The sequence below is a fragment of the Drosophila melanogaster genome, chromosome 3R (assembly GCF_000001215.4).
Source record: "Drosophila melanogaster chromosome 3R".
In the NCBI taxonomy this organism is placed as follows: Eukaryota; Metazoa; Arthropoda; class Insecta; order Diptera; family Drosophilidae; genus Drosophila; species Drosophila melanogaster.
Window position 1 is genome coordinate 24,983,261 of NT_033777.3, and position 24,365 is coordinate 25,007,625.

At 45.4% G+C, this 24,365-nt stretch overlaps 1 protein-coding gene across 2 annotated transcripts in view; it reads left to right on the forward strand.

Annotated features, from left to right (window-relative positions):
* The first annotated feature begins 1,123 nt into the window (after positions 1–1,123).
* Positions 1,124–24,365, forward strand: part of tnc (tenectin) — a 38,484-nt gene continuing 15,242 nt past the window's right edge. Inside the window, exons 1-3 of one of the 2 annotated variants that reach the window (NM_001260371.1) lie at positions 1,124–1,197; positions 2,499–2,723; positions 18,133–18,239. In NM_001260371.1, coding sequence (NP_001247300.1) covers positions 18,146–18,239 — 94 coding nt within the window. In that variant the 5' untranslated portion in view covers positions 1,124–1,197; positions 2,499–2,723; positions 18,133–18,145. Of the gene's footprint in view, positions 1,198–2,330; positions 2,724–18,132; positions 18,240–24,365 lie in introns of those variants that run through there. The other variant, NM_143061.3, reaches the window with a different exon arrangement.

Genomic DNA, 24,365 nt, shown 5'->3' on the forward strand with positions numbered 1-24,365 from the left:
ACAGCAAAGAAAAAACCCCAAACAGCATTCGGTAATTTTTCCAAGCAGCTCTTTCTCTGAAATATACTAAATAAAATATGTTGAAATGAGCGCACAAAGAACTCGAAGTCGAAGAATGAACCAAGTTACTGGTTGCCTTTGCACCCTGTACAATTGAAGCTGTACCACCCACAATGCCACTATGGCCCCCTGGTGACCTCCCAACCTCCAAGAACCACCCACTGCCCCCCTGGACGTCGCCTGTCATTCCAGCCAACTCCTCTTGGCCTCACAAAAAAAAAAAGGCTTTGCATGTCCGGCATTTCGCACCAATTGCCATTAAATTTGCACGTATAAAGCGAAAATGCCAAAAATATTTCACGACAACGAGACGGCAGGAACATCAGAAACAGCGGCAACATCCCAGCAGCATCAGCAGCAGCAACAACAACAACTGCAGTCACAAGCAGAGCAAACACAACAACAAATGGCAACAAACACACAAGCAAAACAAACACAAGCGCACACACCACGCAGCAGCAGCAACAACAATAACAGGCGACAATCGACAAAAGTTGGCAACACGTAGTCGGGATTGCCTTCTGTGCACTGAGAAAAAAGTCTATACAACTATTCAAAAGAAATTCAGAATTAAACCTAAGAAACTATAGGGAACGCAATTAAGTTGCTTTAACATTATTATATTATTATAGGTATTATATATGATCTAGATTGTAGTACACATTTTTCCACCATGATAAATTACAAATAAAGTTGAAGATCTCTGTACTTGTAATGCAATTAATTATAATTGAATGATAACCCCCGTTTGCACGACATTTCTTTGAGTGCTCCGAATGCGATTGGTATTGGACAGCACTTCGACCGACCACCGGGAGCGGGTGGTTTTTGTTCCCGGCTTTTCTTTATGCCACTTTCGGAGATGCTGCCCCTTGGTGTGGCTGTAGTTTCTGTTGTTGTTGCTGTGTTGATTGCTGTTCCATGGTGGCAATGCGACAAATTCCACGCTCAAATGTTCGACACGCGCCGGCGCAGTGGCGGAAATCTGGCCAGCCTCCTGACCAAAAGGACCAAGATGCTGAGCGCGGCCAAAGGATGCCGGCAAAGCGGAAATGTTCAGTTCATTAGCGAAACGTGCGCGTCGTGTAATGGACGTGCCACCGGCTCGGAAACAAGCCAAATTCCCCAGTTCAAACGGTTGGTAGAACTCGTACTCGCTTTTGGCCATCTTATACTATCGCGTGCAAAGTGGTTAAGCTTAGTGAGTGAGTGAGTGAGGAGAGCGCGCGCGCGACTTGCAACTTATATATTGGACAAAAAAAAAAAAAAAACATCAAAGTAAAATAGAAGTAAAATGCGGGGAGACGAGACAAAGCCAAGTGCGAAATTGCCAACTTGGCGTCGAGTAATTAAATAATTAATTGAACCGAACAAAGGAATTTCGCAAGTCAAAGCCAAGAAATGCGAAAAGCAAGAAACAATTAACTGGCTTTAATTATAGAAAAGGTCAATACTACGCAGACGGGGAGTTACGCACTTTTTTTTGTCTGTCTATTTGTAGTTGTAGTTAAGACCAAAGAACCGGTTGGTCCAAAGCAGTAAAATCCAAACCATATTTGTCGCCCCTTGTTTAATTAGAAGTCAACACCTGTACTTTGCATTTTGACTGGGTTCCTTCAGACTGTGTTTTTCTTTACTTCACGTTTTTTCCACTCTTGGCCCAAACCAAACCGCAAAGAGCCGCTTGATGGCCAACTGACTGACTGAAGCGGCAAGAGCAGCAGCAGCAGCAGCAGCAAAAGCAGCAGCATCCACTACAACAGCATCATCATCATCATCATCATCTTCGTCGTCGTCGTCGTCTTGGCCAATTCTTCTTCTGCCCGTTTTGGCCATGGCCAAGACCGCGACCACGAAGTTGCCAACCGAAGACCAAGAACTTGCCGAGCTGCAGAGCGTGTGAGCCGAGCTTTTGGCGTCGCCGAAGCCGGCTTCGAAGCAAACGCAACTGCGCTGCAGCAGCGCCGGCGACGTCGACCGCGGCGTAGTGAGATCCAATTGATGAGCAGTTTTTGCTTTTGCTTTTGCCTTTGCTTTTGCCTTTGCCTTTGCTCGCACAGCATTTGAGTGTGTTTGTATTTGGGGTTTGGGGTTCTTAGGCGCTCTCTCTCTTCGCTGCAAGTTGTTGCTTTTGCTGCCGCTGACCGCGTCGCTGCCAGCGTCGCTGCCACCGCAGCTCATACCTTTGATTTAAAATACAAAAAAAAAAAGAGGGAAAAAAACCGCCGCGCTACGTAGGCTATATAAATAAGCAGCGAGAAGCTATTGGGTCCAGTCTCTTTGAATTTTATGAAGCGGTTGTATCTTGGTGGTGCCCCAAGCAGCCGAAACGAACCGCCAACAGAGAACATCACCATCCTCAGTTGGCCAAAACCATTCTTTTGCCTTTTACCTCCAGTGGATTACCTTTGCCCTAAAGAAATATAAAAACCAACAAGCATCGCAGCTAAAACTGTCAAGTGAACAAAACATCGAGTTGAACAAACCCATGAAGTGCGCGAAATGTTGAGCTAAGTGTAAAAGCGATTTAAAGGATCTTTTAACTCTGTGAGATACAAATCAAAGATACAAATCGAAAGCAGAAAGAAAGTGGCTAGTGATCCCCCAGAATTCTTCGCTGAGTTCTAAACGACGAAATCCGTTCTGTTACTTGCGTGAAAAAGGTGAGTTTCGATTCGAGCAGCGCGAGTCCTTCGAAAAGGACATTGTGGTGTTTGATGGTTCAGAAGATTCAAGAAGTTCGAGAAGTTTTAAGTGGTTAACTGTGATGAAATATTTTCAATACTACTTTTATTTTAAATTTTGAAATGATTTAAAGTGCTTAGAAACAAAAAAAAAAAATTCAGCACAAAAAATATATTTTAATTTCTTTAATTCAAAATCTAAGAATTCAATTTATTATTTAATTTTTTCACATTCTAAGTAATCAAGTGAAAGCCTTTTTGGAATCAAGAAAATTATTCCATTTATTTTCAATTCAATTTAAAGATATATTTAAATGAAATCTGTAGAACTTTTCCCAAGACTTGTTGATTTTATGCAATAAAAATTTTCAATTATTATTTCCTGAGATGAATAGCTCCAGCATAGCTTCTGTAAATTAAAATAAATGCAAAGCCAACTTCTATGGCTAATAATAATTAATTTACGGGCCATTTAAACCGGTGTTATGCACATGTGTGACGCGTTGCGCAATTGCTTAAAGTCCGATTCAATAATAATTATTCATTTCCGCGACATTTTCCCCCATTGGGTTCGGGTTCTTACCACCCAATCGAGAAGTCCCATCGAACTGGGGTGTCAACTCTTTGTAGGGCAAAAACCAGACCTCCCATTAAGGCCATTTTTAAAGTGTGCCTGGCCGGCGGGGGAAGGGGTCACTGCAGTGAAGCGGCTGCATAAGCCGCTTTAATCTTTACGGCTGCCAATTAATAAAAATTAATTTGCTTACAACAAAATTAAAGCGAAAGTCAGCCAGGCGTTAAAACGGCCTCAAAGTTATTCATTCATAAAAAAAAGAGGTTCGGTTCGGCTCGACGGCTGCTGGTGCAAATTGCTGCCATTCAGTCGGTGGCTGGCTCATTCATCCACAACTGGCTGCACCACCGCACCAATGCACCACTGCACCGCTAACGTAACTGCCACGCGCCACGGCCCAGACTGCCTTTTGGCCTTTTGGTCTCTTGGCCACGGCCATTGTGCAAATAGTTGCCGCATGCACAGGCAGAAATATGTTATTTCGAGGATCCTGATTTAAAAAGAAAGACTTAAAGAAATGAATTTTTAATGAAACTATGGCTTAGGTAAATGGAGATTTCTCTGATGATTCTATTTCGCTCACCAGAAAGAGTTACTTCTAGAACGTTTGTAGAATCAAAAACCTTAGGTATAGTTCCACATAATAATTTCTTAGAAATTCTCATTGTTACTTGTTCAAATGAATTTCAATGAACATTTCCACCGTGTGCTTTGGCATAATTTATGAAAAGCCTGCCTGCCGGCCGAAAATTTCCAGAGAGAGCAGCTCTAATTAGAATTTATGCCCACACCAACTGGCGCGCAGCTTTAAATGGCCAACAGGCCAAAGCAGCGTCGACATTTGTCAAACTCGTAAAAACTAAAATAGCCCGAATGTAAAAGCTTTTAGTTAGCCATAAATAATACAAACTATGGCCGAACAACGAGCCCGACGAGACCCGCCATGAAAAAGGCTCCAACACCACCCCCCACATTCCCCATGAAATAAAAGCCAAAACGATATATTTATAGTAGTTACAAGTGCACTGTTCTAGGTCCTGGTCCTGGTTTGAACACTGTTCCATAGCTGCTGCTCCTGCTGCCCGAATCCCGGCTCCTTTGGCCGGGGGCCCAATAAAAAATGCAAATAAAACGCTGCCGCAATATGTGACCATCGTACCCACTCCCATTTCGTTTTTTTTGGTTCCACTGGCTGGCAAACATTTGCAACCTGAAATGAATTTGAGTGCTATTTGGTTGGCCAGAGATTTCATTGGCAGCTGGCCAGAGCGTTTGAGCCTGACATTTGAAGGGCCCTGACCATGACTGGACTCCAGGGCATCCTGCATCCACATATTCAGGGCAGGAGCAGCAGGTGTTTGGTTGTGTCTCCTTTTTTTTTTTTTTGTTGGGTGTCCTGGTCGGAAATAGTGTGATTTATAGACAATTTCCAAAAAGGGGGCATGGAGCTGAGGGGGCAGAGCAAATTTTGACATTGGGTTTTGTCTGCAGCGGCGCCAGCAGGAATACAGATTTATTGATGAGCCAACAGGAAACATGGCCAATACGGATATCGGAAACGGAGTCTAGTTGTAGTTGTTATTGCGGCTGCCCCATTCCCAATCCCAATCCGATTTCATTCTGTGGTTTCAGCTTTTTTCCAGATTCCACGGCACATCTGCTGCAGCATTTTAATTAAAAATGCCTGAAATGTCTACCCTTATATATAAATATATATCGTGTATAGAGTATAGTGGAGTCAGGCAGTGGCTATAATGACATAAATGCCTCGACTTAGGGCACTTTAAGACGTGTGGTTGCGACTGCGGTTGAGGATTGAATAAGAATAGGAGTCTTTAGTGTGGCGAACTTCCGCTGCTTGGGGCTAAAATAGAAAGATAGATAGGCACAAAACTTTGTTAGAACTCCATCACTCAGGGGAGCGAATCGCAAAGTTCGACAGTTTGCGAAGTTTACGAGCTTATCGCCGTCTAACGTTGCGTATGCGTAACTTTATCCACCTGCGGGTTTGATGAACTGTAGCAGATCTGCGACTTTCCATAGTCACTTTCAATATCGCAATAGTTCCTGGTCTATTGTTTAGACGCTTTCTTTGCGATTTTTACACACATACATGCTTGTACTGAGTTGGGCGGCATTATCATAACAATTAAAAGACGCTGCAGCCAGCCAAGTGGCTGAAACTTTATTCGGCTTCTTGGTCTCTTCGACTTTTATGTTAATTTATTTTAATTTTCGTATCTTGGAAAGAAAGATTAAAGCAACTGCGGAGGACAGCTCCCTCCGCGTTCTGCCGAAATGCGCAGAAAAAAAAAGTCTTTAAAATATTTAATTGGCTGCCATGAAGCTACTATTTTAAGTTATGATGCGGGCTCTGACATCAGCACACCAGAATATCATAATATGGTATAAGAACATCACAAGATCACATACCAAAGAAAGGAGCCGTCGAGAATCCGACAAATTACATAATGATAGGCTGGCCCAGGCTAATGTCCCATTGTTAAGGCTTCCATTTCGCCGTTAGGCAAGTGGCGATGGACCACAACCGTGGCCAGAAACAGAAAAGAGCCGGTAGGGAAGCCATCGTGACAGGAGGAGGAACACCACGTCACATCACATCGCATAATTTAATTAGACCCAGTGTATGCAAATGATATGCTGCGCTAATTGAGTGAAAAGCTGTGCGAAAGCCTAATGAGCCGAGGCCGGGTCATGCATCTCGTATCTAGTATCTGGCATCTGGTGCGAATATCTCGTGCTATACGTATCTGCCGGATGCAAGCCGCTCCGGCGTGACTGTCACACTCGGTTATCAGTTAATCCGATTACGACGGTGTCTCTGAACCCATAACACACAAAATCAGTCCCTGTCGATGGCCAATATCATGGGATTTGTGAGAGGCTTTATGGCTTTAAAGGTGCAGAAATTATGTCACACGTATGAAAGTTTCTGATTCTTAATCATAGATCTGTAGTATAGATGTATAGTTTCTCTCAAATTTTAAAGACCTTTGTGAGTTAGTTAAGATTTAAAATTAGACAAACGACAAATGTGTAGCTTAATGGTTTTTTCTTTGCCTCTGAATCATAGCCATAAATCAATCCATTAGCCGTTTTGAAATATTATCTATCGACTTGAGATAACCAAAGCTGCATGTTCAAGAGATCGAACAAATTAAATTGTGACGCTGGCAATTTTTCGCCTATTTTCACCTTGGGCACCATTTCTGCGCATTTCAAAGACACTTGAAAGAAACAAAACGAAACCAAACCGAACCAAACCAAAACCAAACTGAACATCATTCCCGCCAGCGATTTCTTGTGATTTTAAAGTTTAATTGAGTAAATCGGTTTATGTGCGGCATTAGCATTGTGACTCTGTGTATTTTCCAACGTGTTTCTATGGGCCCAAAGAAAGTAAGCGCAACTAAGCACATTACGACTAAGCGACGACACTTGTCTCGCATTACGCCCAAGTAGCCAAGTAGCCAAGTAGCAAAATGGCCAAGTAGCCAAGCAGCCAAGTAGCCGTGTATCCAAGGTTAAATCGTGGTCTAGAACCAGGGAACTTGTGGCAAGAACTCCGACTCTAAAGTGTGTCGTGGTGGGGCGCGAATTTCTCTAACCCAAATTGTTGTTGCCGCTGGATTTTGCTGAAGTCTCGGAAGTTTCTGTCTGAAGCGGCTGCGATCTGGTTTGCAGCCACCGATGGTTTCGAGTTCAATAGCCAAAGAAAGTGTCGGATGGTAGAAAGAAAAAGTGTGCGGAACGAGTGGAACCAAATGGCGACATAGATTCCATTGGCCATTCCCATTGGAGTTGCTAGAGCAGCACCAGACCAGCAAGCCCACCTGGCGTATGCGTAATGCCTATTATCAGCCGCAAAATGCATTTGGCAAGTGGCTGTTAATGGTCATTTCGCGGGGTGTTAATGCAAGTGGCCATTCAATTTTTGGCCACAGGATGGGGGCGAGTTCCTGGCCCGTCATTAAAGCCATTCCGAAGTCCATTAGAGCGACTGGCGCGGCAAGAAAATAAAAGCCCTGACAGGCATTTTGGCATGGCTCTTAGAGCTCTAGAAACATAATTTGATTCAATTTCAAATGGCGAGCATAATGGCCAATGAGGCCAAAAGCAAAGTAGAGCCCACAAATTCAATGCGGTCAAGGTGTCAACGCGCACGATGGCCAAAACTACTGCACAAATTAAATATGTTTTTCTCTGGTTATTGGTTATTATTGGTGTGCAAACGGGTCTACCAAACATCAAAAAACTTAACTGTTTATGTTGGCCAGCACAATTAAGCCAACGGTGCGCCGGCAAATATCAGGGCCCAAAGCCAATAAATTAATTCAATTACCCTAAGGCCAGAAACGAAAAATCGAGAAACCTAAAACCCGAAATAGGCAAATCAAGTTCGACCATTTCTTCTACTCTTTCTGGTCGCAGATCGAAGAAATTCCTTTCTTTTGTGAGAAAATATGCGAAAAGTCGTTGTCGCCTGCGTTTGAATGGCCAAAAGAAATCGGCTGGCCAAAAGCAAAAATCCCAAAAAAAAAAAATATATATATATACATATAGTATACAAAAAGAAAAAAACTAGTTGTGAGCCCCGCGGCTCTTGGACAGAAAACTAGATAGCGGTGGTGACGCGAAGATGTTGCTGATATTCGTGAATGAAATTAATTTTCATTGTATTTGAAGGGGGATAAGTGGTAAGTAAGTAAGCCATAAAAGAAATACAGTTACGTTTCAAGGCGGCAAAATATTGCAAATGAAAATGGATGTGAGAATCGAGCGATGATATGGAGATTGATCGCTCGAATGGTCTACAAAACTGGGCTCATTATGGCCTCTGCTGATTTCTTATTGCGGTTCGCATAGAAGCTGGCTGAAATCCCTAATGAGCTGGAAGCTTCTTTCGGGATTTTTATTGTGGTCACTGCTATATAAATTCCGAATCATCAGCTTTCTGTAGAAATTGTATGTGTGCTTTAATCAGTACGATCATTTACGAATTTCACTCGGCTTAGTCAGACAGAATAAAACGCGCGAATAAATATAAATCAGTTCAATTAAACGAGAAACATCCGAATAATAAACAGTTTGCCCACCCTTTCGATGACGACAGCACGCGAGTTGTCGCATTTCTGATGGTCTGACACATGTAGATACTTTGAATACTACAGATACAGATCTGGTTTTTTGGGGGGGCTTTCGTGTCTAGCTGGCTGCTCAGTGACCCAAATTCGTGGTCTTTCTTGACTCTTGTTTTCTTCCGATTTACATTCCAACACACACACACACCGATTGCGATCGATTGTGGGTTCTAATGATCCATCACAGCTTGGCTAATCGATTTCCCCACTCTCTGTCTGCTTTCAGGTATGTAAACTCCAATCCGGATGACAATTTATCCAAGAATCCGGATGGGCACCAGGTAATTGAGACGTCAGTCTGTCGGCGCGCAGAAGTATGCAATGATAAATTGGAAGGCAAACAAATGGCTGCACTTTTTGTTCCGCTGCGCTGCTTAACTGCTTCAATTTGCATAAATAAATAATTTAGCAGTGCATTCGTTCGGCGCTGAAACAATAAAAGTCAGCAAATTGAGTCGCGAAATGAAGCAGTATGTAAAAGAATGGGAAGGGAAAAAGCTGCAGAAAAAGGGGCGGCCAGAGCTGCTAGCCATCTAATTTATGCAGCTGGAAAGCAATCAGAGCAGCTCGGTACCGCACAGGAGGAGCTGTGTGTCCTGGGTGGCCAGGAGTAAGGTGCGTGCCTCGACAACAGACACAAGTCGGGCACATGGGCTTTGAGTTCTCCTGATGAGGCAATACACCAGTGCTTTCATCCTTAGACATGGCGCTCATTATTGAAGAGGATACGGGTACACAGGTCGACTATCCCATCCGCCACATCCTTGTATCCCGGCATATCCTTGTGCGGGGAAATTCCAACGCTTCTGCATTGTTTTGCCTCTGCCACTTGACTTCATTGCCTTCAAGTGCCACAAGCCCCATCCTTTTGGCCTTTTGCAACCCTTTTTTTTTCTGCCATTTCAGTCGGCTTTAAGCCCAGTTTGAGCTATTCGTACAGCTTGAATGGAGAACGAAAACAATACGATGGCTTCTAATTGAAATGCAAAATAAATGTTTTGCCATTTCCGAGTGGACAGGTCAGCGGCTTTTGTGGTGTGACACTTGCTGTTGGCCAAACAATGGCCATGAAATTGATGGCAAAGTTGAAATTCGTGTTTTAAATGCCGCTGCATAATTTATTGTGCACTCACATCGCGGCGAATAAAAATCCATATATCGAGCAGTCAATTTATTTTGGCTCATGCAATTATCTAGAATTTCGTGGGGTTGAAAGCTTGCCCGCGATGCCAAAATCAATTTGAAGCCAATTTGCAGGCGCTAATAAATTGAGTTAAGAATTTTGAAATATAAATTTCTTCTCGTCGTCGTATTTCCCACATTTCGGGGTGCACTTCATCGCACCCCCTCTGGAAAATTTGAGAAAAAATAAGTATGGGTTCATTGCATTCTGTCCACTTTAGATTCTATCCATTTATACAAGGCTTCGTTTTTATATATTTTTTTTTTTTGGCTCCACAGAATGATTTTTCTGGCTAATAATAAGGGGGGGATTTCTCTAATTTAGGATGATTTTTTTTCGAGTGGCTGGTTAAGATCGTTTATCAGCCGGGCAGAGTCCGCTGTGGGCGCTTCTAATTGGGCATACGTGTGCTCGATGGCACACTCATTCCAATCCATTCCATACCATACCATACCCATACCAATACCCATACCATCTCATGCCATGCCGTCAAGTGTTATGGCAAGTATTTATATTTATACGAACATCATAATGCGGAAACTCTTACCCGAAATGCCTCGCAGTGGCGGTCGGTTCTAAGAACCCGCCTCTGTTAATAAGAATAAAAACTGGTTGGGGGTTTAATAGCCCCCCACTGGCTGATTCTTCTGCCAGCGTAATAGCCAAGTTGACCAGCCATGAAATTCAATTTCATTTCATCTCTTATTTGGTCACTCATTCTTTTTTTTGGAACATTCTCGGAAGTTAGTTTACTTTATGATGGGGTAGCCAAAGTGTAAAGTGCATTAACCGCCGCTGAGCTACTATAGTAGAATCTGGATAGACTACATAAAGGAACCAGAATATATATATATAAGTAAACTAAGGCCCAGCACAGCACACCTTCATAACTTTTACCGAGACAACCACTTTCCATGGCGGTCTCTTAATAGGTTTTTATATCTCATCGCTCGATGAGAACACTTTCCTTTGTCCGGGGGGGCAAATAAACTGGACTGAACCTGGCCAAATAAAAGTGAAATTGCCGGGGCAAATTTGTTTTCTCAATGAGCATGGTTTTCTGCTGGTCCAAATCTCACGTTCATCTCTTAATGACGGTACATCATTTTAATTATACGAATGCACGTGTAGAAATGTTAGGAAAATGCGAAGAAAGGGCACAATTTTATCTTTCATGGGGGCCTTGAATGCTCTCAAGCTTCCCACTCCTTCGCTACCACTGATATATCGCATCTTGGCTGGCCTGGAGCACCTGTGAAATTGGTCATAGCACCTTAGCAGATCCCCAAGATACCAATACCGATTCCAATCCCGATTGCAGACTGCGCTTGGGGCGCCGTTCGATGGCCTATCCCGACTATCAAGTGGGAATGGGCCGGGTATCGCCTTTTGGCCTGGCCAGAACCGGGGATGTGCTTTTCGGGATTTATTTGTGTGGAAATGAGCAGCTAACGGTATATGAATCATGACTTTGGCAGGCAGCATGATTTAAAACACTCACTCATATGCGGCGGCGTCGGCGGCATTGGTTCTTCTTCGAGTTTCAGCTCGGCGGATTTGCAGTTTGCAGTTTGCAGCTGCAGTGTGAGTGCCATGACTTTATGCTGCTTGGTCTGGCCAGGTCGGTTCTCGTCTGGTCTGGGCCAGGTTAAGACCACAAGACGCTTCCCTTGCCGTTCGGCTGTTTGCGCATATTTTAGCACATTTTGCCCTGTCCAACTCGAAGCTCCAAAGCTCTCCTCGATCGGCGATCGCGACGCGACTTTGTAGCGCGTAGGAAAACGTGCGATTTCAAGTTGACAGCACAGCTATGCCATATCCCCCATATGCTATGTGGCTTGAACCCGGGCCCATCCCCAGCTCCATCCCCATCCTCTCCACCTGGTGGAGCTGGTACTGGCGGTGGTGGTGGTACTCCGCCTGTCTGCCTACCTGAAATCAGCTGGAAAAGGCAACGTTTTTCATTTTCTACATTTTAATGCAATTTTTAATTTATTTGTTTTGTCGAGGCAGCGACACAGACAGGGACAGGGACAGCGACTCCAGAGCTTCAGAGCTCCAGAGCTCCAGCTCCGAGTCCAACTCCAGCTCTCTATCGGCGGACAACGCATGTATTCCTCATTGATTGGCATTTCCTGGTTGGCAGCATTAGACTGGCCAAGTCAAGTGAATTCCTCGAAGCGGCCAAGACCAAGGATGAGGCCCACAACTCCACAGCTCCAGAACTCCAGACTTGGTTGTTTTTTCCTCCACTTCGTTGAAGGAGAGGGGGGAAGGGGACATATTCCATGCATCGACTTTACGCAAGTTCGCCCTGGGCATTTGTAATTATCCAACTGGCCAATGAGTCACTGGGAATGATCGATGCTGACTTGCAGATCGGTCGGTAGTCGCAAAACAATGCGAGATCGGCTCCATGACATCACTGATCGCTGGCGAAATAGAGTCGCATCCGGGCCATTCCCATGCCTGTCTTTGGTAGCATCCCCTGGCTCTAATAATAATTTTGGCCAGCACTTCACATGTCAAATTACATGGCCATGAGTAATCACATTAAGCAGTCTCGATTTGAAAACGCGCCAAAAGCGCGCGCTCATTGATCCACTTTTTGCCAAATCTACTCCCCAATCACGTATTTACGTCTATTTGGCTAACTGTTTTTGGCCTGGCCGAATTCAAATTGAACGCATTTCGGGCGACTTTGGCATAATTAGAACCAGTTTGCTGGTATAGAAGGCGTAACTCTCTTCGCAAACACATCTTAAATAATAGTTATATATTTAGATATGGTACATAACTTCACTGCAGTTACTTAACAATTTCGTTACGCTTGAATTTCATTTGAATTCCCAGAGCGTCGGGCATTCGAGTACCTTGATTATTCACCTGTTTCTTTGTTTTATGACTCAAAGTTGCAAATCGATTTGAATGTTGTATAACCTACCTAGTCGATTGACACGTGTAGGCGTCGTTAAGTTTTCGCCGGCTTTTTGGGCCAAACGGCTTCAAATGGCCAAGAACCAAATGTGCTGCTCTCAAATTTATAATCACGTTTGAAAAATCGCGCTGAAAAGTGACCCCGTAAACCAGAGTGCCCCGGGTCGAAAATGCCTAATTGTGATGTTGATTTTAATTAAGCGAATCGCGCAAAAATGGGGAAGCTCATTAGTCAGCGGCGAGCTAGAAATCGCATGCAGCTGCATTTGCAAACTTGCAACTGGCGACTTGCAACTGAGGGAAATCAGAACGCTTCTTCGGCAACAAACTTGACCCCAAGAAAAAGAGAAATTTGTGGCAAGCGAAAAAATGAGGCTCGAAACAAAATCAGCTCACGATCTTCCGCAGTTTCAGTTCAGTTCAGTTGGTGTTGCTGCTGCTGGGTCAGTCCACATATGGCTTCCAGCTTCCAGCTACTGGTATCTACTGGCTACTGGCTACTGGCTACTGACTACTGGCCAGTGGCTTCTGGTTGCATGCCGCATGCTCCACGCTGCCAACGAGCACTCGGTGGTAGCCAGCGTCATCAAGATTTGTCACAAATCAAGGCGGGCAGGCCACTAATCCAGTTCAAGTGCTGCCTCCGACACAGCGAAAATGGCAAATTGCCGTCTCGCTGCTGGCGGTGGAAAAGGAGTTGCTGTTGCCAGTTGCAGTGGCAAGTCGGCGTTGGCGTTCCACCAACCAGCATCCATACACTTAAACAAAATCAAGCGACTATTTTGGAAACTACTACTGAAACTATTGTGCCCAACAATCTTTCGTATATAGAACATGAATAAAACGGGGCAGATGTACGATGTGGCTTCTACATTTTTATTACAAGATTACTAAGATCTCTTTTCGGCGAGTGTAGGAGTGGCAAGCCGTGCCGGAGTCGTGCTGGGCAGCTTCCGCATGCCGACAAGTGACTAACAAGTCGGTCTCAAAAGAAGTTCGGTTTTGGTTTTTGGCGCGTTTGTTTGTTTGCTCGGTTTGTTGGCCACCACTCGGCACCGTTATGTTTGCAGATCGTGCTTGTTGGCCAAGTTAGCTGAGCTTTATTAATCTCGAGCCAGCTCCTTCAATTTGGCCGCTGAAGATGAAGATGGTGCCGAAAGTGCCACAAGGTCGATCGGTGCTAAGGCCAAGCACAAATTTGCATGGGGTCACTGATTTGCATCTAATGATCTGACAATCTGGTGGCAATCAGACCTCATTTCTATTACCACTATCACCGCACTTTCCGTAATTGTCGCCACACAAAAATCACCGGACATCATCGAAAACTTTGATGCAATTGCAAGGTCGCACATTCCCAGAGGCCAACTGCAAATTGGCTATTTTCCGGGGTTCAAGCCGCAACAATTTGGCCGACAATTGGCCACAACTATGCGATGTACTCAATAGGCAATAGGCCCACGTGTTAGGGTCCAACAGCAACATCCGCAGCAGCAGCAACAATTGCAGCAGCAAGAAATGCAGCGGCAACACTAGATTTATGAGGATGACGTGCAGAACCAAAAGAATAGTACACTGGGAGAAATGGGGCAGTGTGTTCTAGTAACACCCAAAATTAAATGGGGTTATTCATAGAATGAGATTCAGATTCATTTAGTAACAATGAACCATTAAAATACATATAAAACCTTAATCGCACGACATGTCACATGTTTGTGGTAAATTTTCCAGTACACCGAACGAATTAGCTGTAAAATAGCAAAAAATGCAATTTGCAATTGCTGCCGATGCTGCTGCACCGTTAAATGTGTGGCACTGCGGCGATCGAAAGAACACAAAACGAAATTAACGCCATCCAGCAGCAAATGCAACAGCAACATCGAATGCAACATCCAATTGCAATTGCAATTGCAATCGAAGAAGTGTAATGCGATAAGCTAGCTGAGATGGGGATGGGGGCTGGCGATTGGCATCGGGATGGGGGCCACCATTTCCAGATGGACGCGTGAGGTTGGGGTCAAAACTGCGGCATTCTGATGGGACCTGGAATGGGGATCGCAGGATCGCCTCGCTTCGGATCGGATCGGATCGCATTGCATTGCATTGCATCTCTTCGGTTTAGAGCCAAAGTCTGTGTGCTAAATGTCAATTTGATACTGGGGCCAGAATCCAATTAAAGCTGCAGGCCGCACCACAGTTGCAGCTAGCAAATTGCAAATTGCCATCGATCTTCTGGCTGGGATCTTTCGCCGATGTCGATGGGTCGTCGTTAGATGCGTGCGCCAAAGTGTATTTGTGGGTCATGGTAGTAGCATGGTACCAATCTCGTGGAGACACGGACAGCACACATTGGACACGACAGCCGACACAAGATAGCTCTCTGACAAGAGACACCTTTTGATATGCTAACGAAGGCTTTTCCATTTCCATTGGAGCGCAGCTACCTTCCTGTTCCCTCCGGCCCTCCTGCCCTCCAGCGAACTCGTGCCCCGACTGTCAAAATGCTGCCCATGGATAGCTGCCTAGCTGGGAAATTTTCCCACCCTCCATTGAGGCCGTCTGTTGCTTTGGTAAAATGTAAATTTTCGTTTGTTTGCCGCTTCGCAGTTGCCACACATTTATATTAGAGCTGAACTGGGCTGAGTTGCAGCTGCAGCTGGGCGCAGAGAGATGAGAAATGGCAACTAGAAACTGGGAGTTGCAACTGCCACTGCCACTGCAACTCCACGCATGCGCCGATGCCAATGCAGCAGCTCCCCTGGCAATTTCCCAGCCTGTCCGCTGGCTACCCTTTGTGGGCATTGCGACCCGGTCAAGGAGGAGGAGTTCTCCACTCCATACCATACCATACCATGGCATATTCCTTATGCAAATAGCGACCGGCACTCTTCACGCATGAAGACTTCGCCTGGACCTGAATACATTTTTCATAACGCACTTGGCCATTCCATTGTTGGATAAAGACGCATTGCTCGCCTTGCCCTTGCTAGCATTTTCCAAAAAAAAAAAAAAAAAATGAAAAAATGAAAAGAAAAACAAACAGAAAATCTTGCAAATTTCCCATGACCGATATACGCCCCTGGCCAAGTTAGCCAAGTTGGCCAAGTTAACAAGCGCCTGCCTCTTTTTGGGTAAAAGTTTCCATCTTCCGAGTGCAGCGACTTTTGGTCACTTCATTCACAAATTGAATTTGTGTCACACACATGGCCGGGCCGCTCAGTTGGTTGGCTAGATGGCTACCCAGGCAGCTGGCTGCTGGCCACCCCTTTATTTGGTCTTAACCCAAATACTGAAATGCGGCAGAAATGCGAAAGAATAAAAATTGTTTACCATTTAGCCGCGGCAGAATAATTACCGCAACAAGTTGCTGCTTGCTCTCTTGATGGCTGCTGCTCCTGCTAGTTGCAACTGTTGGTAGTTGCTAGTTGCAAGTTGGCAAGCAGCAATATGTTGCTCGTGTGTTGCTAATAGCTTTAGAACAAGTGCCATTTTGGCCGGCAACTAATAGCCAGTTTGTGTCGCTTCCGTTGTCAGTCAGTCGGTCTCACCATCCACAGCACAATCATCATCATCATCTTTACCATCGCAGCGGTGTGAGATTATCATTATTGTTATTGTCGCTCGTCATGTCAACTCGTCATCAACATGCCGCTTCTCCGACTGAAAAGCAGACGAGGATGCTGGTGTCTTCTGTCTTCTGGCATCAGCACACAACACACAACACACAGCATTCAGCACACAGCAACCAAGTATCCAGCATCGCAGCATCGCAGCTCCGTGGAGCAATCTTTCAACCTGACCGTGGCAGCTTCGTGTGTTGCATACCCCTTGTTATTTTCGCTGTTGCCACGGCACGCAGCAATGCTATTTGTGGCTCCCGGGGAAGCCCCCATCCTATCCCATCCCATTCCATCCCAGCCCGCCACCCGACCTGCCTGCATTTTAATGAGCACAATTCGCGCATTTATGATGAGCCCCAGCCTGAGTCGAGCATTAGCCGATTTTTATTTGCCTGTTTCGTTAGCGAGCTGATCTGAGTGGAGCGGAGGCAATCTGCAGCCGCAGGGGGAAACGGAAGCCACTCAGATTTCCAGAGGTTCGCAGAAGGGGCAGCTGGGATGGGGGGCCCACCGAGTAGCCGCCCTGATGGTATGCACCCTGTGACAAGTTCGGTACTATGGGACTCGGAATTCATCGGATTAATCCGATATCCATTGTGCCAAAAAAAAAAAATTATGCTCATATTCTATGAAAAGTTGAAGTTCTTGCCAGTTATTTTGTAAAAACTAAATAATATTCCATCTGTAGCACAACTGTGCTGTATCCCCTTACTATTTCTACCAAAAATGCGGGTATTAATTTCAACACTCCTCCATTTGCGACCCCATTGTGCTTAGGTGGAAGTTTTATTGCTTTATGGAATGTATAAAATTGCATAACACACCCAACAGCCACGCCCCCCGAAACAAACAAGCACTCAGCATCCATTTCCCCCAACTTTTCGCAGGAGGGGAGCAGAGCAACCCCTCGATGGAATCACGTGTTGCATCTCCTGGGACTTGATTAAAGTAACATAAAGCAAATAAAAGCCGACAAGCGAACTGGGCTAATAAATGAAAATATGAAGCGTATGTGTTGGCCGGCCATTCGATGCCATTATAGGGCGACAATAAAATAAATAAAATAAAATAAAATTGGCCGGTTGTCAATCGATAAGCCGTGATATGTGGCGGTTGCCGCCTGCTAATTATAACGACGGGATCACCGGATCTTCGACGGGCGGGGCGGGAAAAAGCAAACCAAATCAAAGAAGTCGGGGGTGTTGTCCAATTTCGGGAACTTTTCCTTTGCGTGCGCCTGACATTTTCAATCAGCAGCGAAAGCAGCGAAGGTCTTCGAGATACAGATACAAATCCGGCGATTTTTTGACCTCTTGGATAAGGAGGATGGGGACACAGCGGAAGGAAGTTACTGGAGGGTTGAGTTTTTGAGGGACAGCGAACTGGGCATGTCAGGGAAAATTGCACATCTGTCAAATCGGCAAACAAGTGATTTCCGCAAACAATTGAAGAAAAACAGCCAGTCAGGACCAAAACGATACGAAACGAATGGGACAGGACAACGCATCGTAGTACAGGACATTCGAGGAGGGATGCTAGTGGTGGTTTCGGTATTTGGTGGCTCACATGTCAACTCTCCCACCCGCCCCGAAATTTTTGCTTTTCTGCTGTTTGTGCACGTAAATTGCTTTTGTGAGGCCATTGAAAATTTTTCGAAAAACCAAAAAGAACGAATACAAAATGAGTGAAAGACGCAAGGAAATAAATTGAGACACGCCGGTTTGAGGGCGGCATGCGCCTTGTCATGCTTTTTTAATGAAGTGCCAGTCGTTTAAGGAACATATTGCCGCCCGATTTGATTGTTATTTAAGGGTTAAATGGCCTCCTGTCCGCAAGAATGCCGGGACCACAATCCAAACGCCTTTGTTATCCCGTATTAAAGCCGACTCTTTTGACTCCTTCTCCATTGCAGTTACAACCACAAGATGACAAGAAGACGTTCGAGTCCGCCGGGACTCGAGGAGCTGCTGTATCTGGCGCTCGTCCTGCTGGCCATGATCCTAATACCCACACAAGCCGGTAAGTGGTTTATTATGTCAACGTGAATTATGTTTAGCCAGCTAAGTACCCAGTACTTAGCCCATCTGTCCTATCTGTTTTGATTATTATTTTGCCATAAATTTTGCCGGCGAATCCATGGATTTTCGCACTAATTAAGGCCATTGTGGCAAATTGCCATCAGCTGGCAACAGCTGCCGTTTGCAATTGTCCAGGGTCAGGGGTCACCCGTTGACCCCGACTGAACAAAAGTCTGTTGCATTTCGGCCAGAGGGCGAAAATCGAATTAGGAAAGGCCTTTCGAGGGTGTCCCAAATAGAATTGTGTTTAATTGAAATCGAGTGAAACTGAATTTCGGGCTGGGTCATAATTAAAAGTAAGTGCTAATGGCCTCGACCATCATTACACGCCAACTGTCCAACTGGCCAACTACCCATCTGCACCATGCGAGCTCATCTGGCCAAAAACCGAGAACCAAGAAGCTAGCAATGTGTTAACTTTCACATTTACCCCGGCAATAAAAGGCGATGCAACGGTGTCTTCCTGGTTATTTTGGGCGTGTTCGATTTAACGACTTGTTTAAACAGAACACAGAGTCAAATAAACCCAAAATGAAAATAAGACGGTTACCATGGGCTGGGTTTCGGTACTCCTCAGGAATATCGGTCAACGAATGCCAAAACCGAAACGTAGTTACTGCCACTCGAGGGTATAGCCACCAATCATCCGGTCCATAACCGGAGAAGGCCCACAGTCAGAGCCAGAGCCAGAGCCATTGTTTAATGGGCTTTCAATAAACAGGCAATGGCAATGGTTTCGACAGCCCCGTCGAACTGAGAACTCCAGCTCTATGAACTGACTGACTGGCTGGCTGGCTGGCTGGCTGACTGACTGACTGATTTGGCCCAGTCAAAACGATAGGCGACAATAGTCAGCTCGTTGACCCACATTTGTGTGTACTCCACACTCGCAGCTCCGCGATGCCTGCATTGGGCATTCAGAATTCTTGGAATTTTCATTAACACATGTCCGAGCCGGCGCAGCGGTGCATATGGAAATGGATCTATCTGACAAAGAGGGAAATAAAGTGGAAAAGAATTTTGTTCGGTTTTGTGAATGGACGAGCCAAGGGGAAAGCTGTAGAGAACCCATGGTGTTTTAAGTATAGATTGCCCCGCCAGGGTTTCTCACCTACTTATTGATTATTACACACAGTCACAAATCGGTAACACTAACAAGCCGGGACAACAAAACGGCCTAATGGACTCGGGCTCAGACTCCGACTCCAACTCCTCGGCGGGTTTGATGAACTCCGGCGCGCAAAGTTTCCCAGCAGGGCCTGGTAATTGAATTGTTCCATTATAGATACGAGCATGACTCAACAGATACATTTGTATCTTTTGGTAACGTACATATGTAGTTCTAACTCCGCCGCCGACAGCTGCGAGCCATAAATCAATGCGGACTAGCGCAAATGTCAGATGGTATGGCTATTCCGAACCGATATGATATACATATAGCATGTATACTTCACAACAAGTGGCATTTGCGTCATAACAAAAGCTGTAGTCCATCCATCCATTCAGCGATCGATCTATCCATGCCAATTGTTTGCGCAGCCATCAAGTTGGATATCCAAATCGATTCGAGAGCTTGTCGAGGGAACTTATGCAATTTCAACTGGCCATCAGCTTGGAGCCTTAATTCAAGCTCAAGCTCAAGGTCGATAAAAACGATCGACCATCTTCCCAACCGGTAGCCGCCACACATTATCATTATTTTATAAGCCACGAAGTAAAGACGGCAATTTCAATTTGGCTCTGGTCTTTTCTTTTCCTTTTTTTTTTTTTTGTTTGCCGTTTTTACTCGGTGGGGCGTTTTCATCAATCAACTTCGAACGTGAGTTCGTTTCTTGTTTTTCTCATGCTTATTAAAGAATCATGGGGGGATGGAAAGAACACCTGCTCTTGGGCTCCTCCAATCTTCCAATCTTGCGATCTTCCGATCTTCGAGATTCTTCTGCTTTGGCTCCGTCAATTGACACCTACACCGCTGCGTTGATGATGGTCACTGAACCTAGTCCATCCTTTGGCCAGTGATCTAGCAGCTATCCGATTTCGGCACTCAGAATATACTTTATGTGGCCCATTGCCAGTTTTTGTGATTTCTTAATTTATAGCCAATTACAAAGGCATTAGTGCGACGCACGAAGATCTCTTCAATACTTTTGTTTATTGCGCATATAAATCGCCGCTTTACGGGCCCCATCTTTATGGCAGTTTTGCGGAAGCATCTAACTTTCAGAGAACCCTGATGATGCTCGCCGATGATGTGCCTAATTAGCTTGTATTAACTTTTAGCCAGGCTTCGATGAAACTCCAGCTCTGGCTGTGGTTATGCCTGTGTCTGTGTCTGTGGCTCGAGCCCAACTACACTATGGTTTAATATTAATTGCACGACCCGCTGATGTCATCAGCAGCATCGTCATCATCGGGCCCTCGAGCATAAGCGTTAATCAAGATCCAGTCATCGTCTTAGCCACGCGCATATAATTAACATTTCTGCCACGGACCAGGTTCAATGTCAAGTGGCCCGGCGGATCCGGCTTATCGGGCTTATCGCCGTTGATAGCACCAGGTAATGCTAAATGGTAAATGGTACATGGTAAGGTGGTATATACCACACCATTCCAACGGGATGGTGGTGCCCATAGCTTTCTACTCCACCTCCTCGTAAATATTTCATATATGCAAACACCCCGACGACACCGGGGGCCATCCCATTCCATACATTGTCCGAGTCCGAGTCCGAGTTGTTTGCTGTTTACTATTCGCTGGGCAAACAAAAACCGGCCAAAGTCGCTGACCATTGACCGATATGGCAATGATGGCGATGATGGCGATGCCGAAGATGTGTTGGCTGCGTGGCTGTGGAATTTCGTAGCCACTTAGAGAACAAGTACGCGAGCCGGAGATCACGAACTTGCGGGCCAACCCGCACGAACCCCAAAGAACGGGTCTGTCTGGGATTTGGGATTTGGGGTTTGGGGCTTGGGATACCCAATAACCAATATCGCTGGCTACCCGGCTACCCACTGGTGACTTTTGCCGAACGTGAGATTCGCCAATGGGGGGCGGAGAAACTTTCGACAGTGACACAATTAGATGCCCCCGCCCATCGCCAGATTCACCGACTTCAGCTCCAGCTCCAGCTTCCACATCAACTTCAACTCCAAGTCCAATTGACTCTTGGCCATAAATAAGCATTTATGCTAAGCGGCCAGACGACTTTCCTTTCATTTAATTTCGCTTCGCTCGGCCCACCAACGTAGCCTCCCCCAGATGTCCAACTATTTGTCAAAATCGCGGTGGTGTGAAGCCAAATCCGAGCGGTGACTGATGCGTTACACTGGGACAAAATGAGTTTAAGACAATAAAATATTCTTGTACAAAAGCGTATAAGAAGGTATATGAACCAAGTCCCAAGTTTATACCAATATGTACGCATTTCACTCCAAACTGAGCATTTATTTTTTCCAGTGCAGCTGCTAAGTCGGTCTGCCGAGTTGATATGATAAATTGACCATGGGCTCGAGACACTCATAAAAGACGCATTTGTTCGGCTTAAATGCCCGTTCACAGAGCCACTTAGTTAAGCGGCTGATCTGACCCACGCAATTCCCGCGTCTTTTTTTGAGGGGGCGAGGGCAATGACCATGCCGTCAAAGGGCCGACGAGTTCCAAGATCCAAGATCCCAGTTCCGAGTTCCAAGCGCGCTTCACAAGTGCCTCGCTGCACTTGACTCTCCAATTAAATGGCCAGAAGAAGTTGGAGCAGCGTGTGAACCAGAATCGCAGGCGGAAACTTGGAAGTTCGGATTGTTCTTTCCGATTTTATCAGCACCAAATTCTCGACTTCCTGCGACAAGGTTGGGGGCTAATTTCACTTAAGTAAATAGGCTTGCGGTTAACTGGCGGCAATTTGATGTGTAACGGTAACGTGGCCACATCCAGATCGAAATCCACATCCCAAAAACCGAAAAACAAAAAAACCAAGACCTCAGTCATGCCGAAATTACAATTGCAATTACACAATTTGGCTATTAACGCCTCGGCTCTGGGAGTCGTCGTCGTCGTCGTCGTCATGCCCCTCGTGCACCTTTCACCTTGACAATGAAATGGTTTCCAATGATTGCTGTAATTTCTATTTGGCTCGGAGAAACCCACAATGGCAGTTGGAAATGCAAATGAATATCTTGCTGTTTAGTAGAGCAAAACGCTATACGTAATACAATACCAGTTGGGGGATTTCTCAGGGCGATAGCGCACGATACAGACACCTCCATCTCAATGGGGTCCATAGCTACCTATGTATATGTCTGTGTGGATGTGGATGTGGATGCCATAATCATGTCTCATATTATGTATGCTGCTGCTATATTTCCCTATTATTGTTTGATGTCATTGAACTTGAACTTGTCGTGGTCGCCGGCAAACGCCAGTTGGCTATTTCTGTTTTGGTATTTTATGCAATTTCTCGGCGTGAATATGCTAATTCGAATTTGTATAACACGTTGTCGGACCAAAAACGTGTTCGAAATGTTAATTAAACGGCAAAAACTGGTGGCTTTTATTCATATTTATGGCAATTAGCAGCCACCTGACCCAATTTGCCATTTTGTCTCTGCTAATTGCCGCTTATGACGAACGGACGGATTTGGATGGGATTGGGGATTGGGCCCCAAACCGGACCCTTTCCAACATAAATGCACCTCGGCTGGGCACTCAATTAGACATTCTGCCTGGCGCCAGTTGCTAATCGCCGTCTAAGATGGTCAGCACGCTAACAAGCTCAAAGACAAGACAATGATGGCCAACTGATGGTGATGTAATGGAGACGCAGACGGAACTCCTGACAGCCTGGCCAGGGAGGTGAAGTTTTCGGTTCGCTGGATGCCCAGAAGCTACACTGCGAAAGGAAGTTCTGTTTTGATAGCAATCTATTATAGTAGTGGATCTTTAAGATCCGATTCAATGTTTAAATTGCTAATTTAAGATTATATTGCATATTACGTGTCAGAATTGGTCAAGCACCGAAAGATAGTGAATACTATTTGTTATTCATTTACAAAGCTTACTTAGTTGCCCAGTTAAATAAATCGGCGTGTAGCCAAAGTGTAGTTAGCAGACGAGACAAGCGAAGTTGGCGTGTTAGAATTCATTTTGACACTATTAAGACAAAGGCTTCTCGGGTAGCTGATGGTAATTAGCAAAGATAGAGACCTAGAGCAAGATCCACTGTACACAGGGAAAGATGGAAGAAGGGAGATCTCGATCGCAGGTGCAATGACTTGGCCGCCTGGGAGCGTTCTCTTTCAATTGTGTAACCCTAGCCCTAACATCTAGCTCTAGACCCCTCCGTACTAGCCCTATTCTAACGCCCTGGTGGGGTTCAATCAACTCGCCTAGCTGGCTGGCACCTTTACGCATGGCAACCGCCAGCTCTCCAGCTATCTCCAGCTCCAAAGCTCCATCTCTTGATCCAAACCGATCCCGTCTGCGACTTCGAGACGGGTCATGCCAAGTCAGACGCTCTCGCTTGAACTAATACTTTGTATAATTATCGCTTTGCTGATCTCCTCTGCACATGATGTATGGAGTGCCCGTGCGAGCTAGCTGGGCCATTGAGTTTTATGGCTTTCGGCTGGCTGTGGGACACGCAGCTTTCTGCAACATGGAACCAAGAACCTTAAGCCCAGAACTGAGAACTGAGAACCCAGAACCTGCACTATCTCCGGTGTCCGATCATTAGCTAAATGCCGTGCCAGCGTGGGAGGAGATACCAGATACCATATAGTTACTAGATACTGAATGTTAGATACAAATCGAGGGAGACACACAACCGGGAAACAAAAGTCAGCGAGCAATTAGCTCCTCGAGTGGCACTTAATTGAATCGCTGTTTTTCCCGGCCAGGAAGGACATCGAGTCGTGAGAGTTTTTCCATTGCAAATTAATAAACAGTTACGCATGCGCAGCGGAAAACTTGTTGCGCTAGCTGATTGCCTGGGCATCCATCACCTGTCGCTGGAGCAACTCCAGCTACAGCTCCAGCTCCAGCTCCAACTCCATCGCCAGCTCCATCTGCA